Source organism: Pteronotus mesoamericanus, unplaced genomic scaffold (assembly GCF_021234165.1).
Source record: "Pteronotus mesoamericanus isolate MK-2021 breed Mesoamerican mustached bat unplaced genomic scaffold, CSHL_Meso_final scaffold_54, whole genome shotgun sequence".
In the NCBI taxonomy this organism is placed as follows: domain Eukaryota; kingdom Metazoa; phylum Chordata; class Mammalia; order Chiroptera; family Mormoopidae; genus Pteronotus; species Pteronotus mesoamericanus.
In genome coordinates this window covers 1318376-1320245 of record NW_026555321.1, presented here as the reverse complement: position 1 = coordinate 1320245, position 1870 = coordinate 1318376, and the positions used below count along the sequence as shown (strand labels likewise).

Genomic DNA, 1870 nt, shown 5'->3' with positions numbered 1-1870 from the left:
CTATTGGCCTTCTTTATGTCCTCAAGTCCAAAGTCTTATCTATATATAATCTACAATAAAACGGGTATGAGTGAGACTTGAGCTATGACTCATTTTGGGACTTTGGGAGAGGAGCAAGAACATTTTGTCTGTGACAAGCCTTTAGGACTTCAACATATGAATCGGGGGTTGGGGGGCACGTTCCGTCATATTTTTTTAATTAAAACATTCTTAAAGTATGAATGTCCCTTAGGTGCCTCTGCAACCAGGTCCTCCTACTTTGATGGATTATACACTCGAGCCTAACGTGACAGGAACTGAATACTACTATCCGGATATCTCCTCAAGCCCCTGCGATGGGGAAGTTATCCCAACAGACAGAAAGTTGCTTCTTGCCGTCTTTTACTGCCTCCTGTTTGTATTTGGTCTTTTTGGGAACAGCTTGGTCATCCTGGTCCTTGTCATCTGCAAGAAGCTGAAGGGCATCACAGACATATACCTCTTGAACCTGGCCTTGTCTGACCTGCTTTTTGTCTTCTCCTTCCCCTTCCAGACTCATTACCACCTCTACCAGTGGGTGTTTGGAACTGCCATGTGTAAGGTGGTCTCTGGCTTTTATTACATTGGCTTCTTCAGCAGTATGTTTTTTGTCACCCTCATGAGCGTGGACAGGTACCTGGCGATTGTCCATGCTGTGTATGCCATGAGGGTGAGGACAGCCAGAATGGGCACAGTCCTGAGCCTGGCGGTGTGGCTGACCGCCGGCATGGCCACCAGCCCACTGGTAGTATTTTACCAAGTGTCCTCAGAAGATGGTGTCCTACAGTGTTATTCGTCTTACAATCAACAGACTTTAAAGTGGAAGCTCTTCATCCATTTCGAAATGAATATCTTAGGCCTGCTCATCCCATTCGCCATCCTCCTGTTCTGCTACATTAGCATCCTGCACCAGCTGAAGAGTTGCCAAAACCAGAACAAGACCAAGGCCATCAAGTTGGTGCTCATTGTAGTCATTGCATCTTTACTCTTCTGGGTCCCCTTCAATGTGGTCCTCTTCCTCACTTCTCTGCATGACCTGAGCATCTTGGATGGATGTGTCATGAGCCAGCAGCTGACTTACGCCACCCATGTCACAGAAATCATTTCCTTCTCTCACTGCTGTGTGAACCCTGTTATCTATGCTTTCATGGGTGAGAAGTTCAAGAAGCACCTCTCAGAAATATTTCAGAAAAGTTACAACCACATCTTCCTTTTCTTAGGGAGACCAATCCCCAAGGAATACAGGGAGAAATCACTCTCCTGTCAGCACTCCTTCCGGTCCTCCAGCACCGACTACGTTCTGTGAGTACGGGCCTCCCAGTGGGCATCTCCCTTCACCACCAGGCCTCTTCCACAGACAAGTGGGGTGTGTGTTGCAAGCTGACTATCCCTTCACTCTTAGAAGTGCGGATACAGACACCAGATGTATTTCATATTAAATGAAGTCCTACTATCACAAGTCAATCTTCTCTACTTTCAGAGACTTTGTGGAAATAGTGAATTATGCTAATAAGTATAATTTTGGGGGGTTTCTAGTTTTCTGAGTGTCTTTATAATATATGAATTTAAATTTTATCCAGTGTTTTTTTCTTATCTCTTGAAGTGATCAGATAGCTTTTCTCCGTTATTCTGTTAATTTAGTAAACCACATTGACTGAATCTTAGCTTAAATCAACCTGTATTTTCCCTGGAAGGAAAATGAGCCCTTGGTGTGACCATTTAGGAAAAAAAAACATTGGATTCTCTTAGGATTTTTGTACCTATGTTCACCAGGGATATTGTCCTGAAATTTCCCCTTCTTACGATGTCCTGGTTAGGTCGGACCTCCAAAAATGTGTTGGGAAGCATTCTC

The 1870-nt window shown here is 44.3% G+C and overlaps 1 protein-coding gene across 1 annotated transcript; it reads left to right on the top strand.

Moving 5' to 3' along the window:
• Positions 1 to 247: 247 nt before the first annotated feature.
• CCR8 (C-C motif chemokine receptor 8) lies at positions 248 to 1324 on the top strand. The gene has a single exon (XM_054561820.1). The coding sequence runs from the start codon at positions 263 to 265 to the stop codon at positions 1322 to 1324; it is 1062 nt and encodes a 353-aa protein (XP_054417795.1). The 5' UTR covers positions 248 to 262.
• The last annotated feature ends 546 nt before the right edge of the window (positions 1325 to 1870 follow it).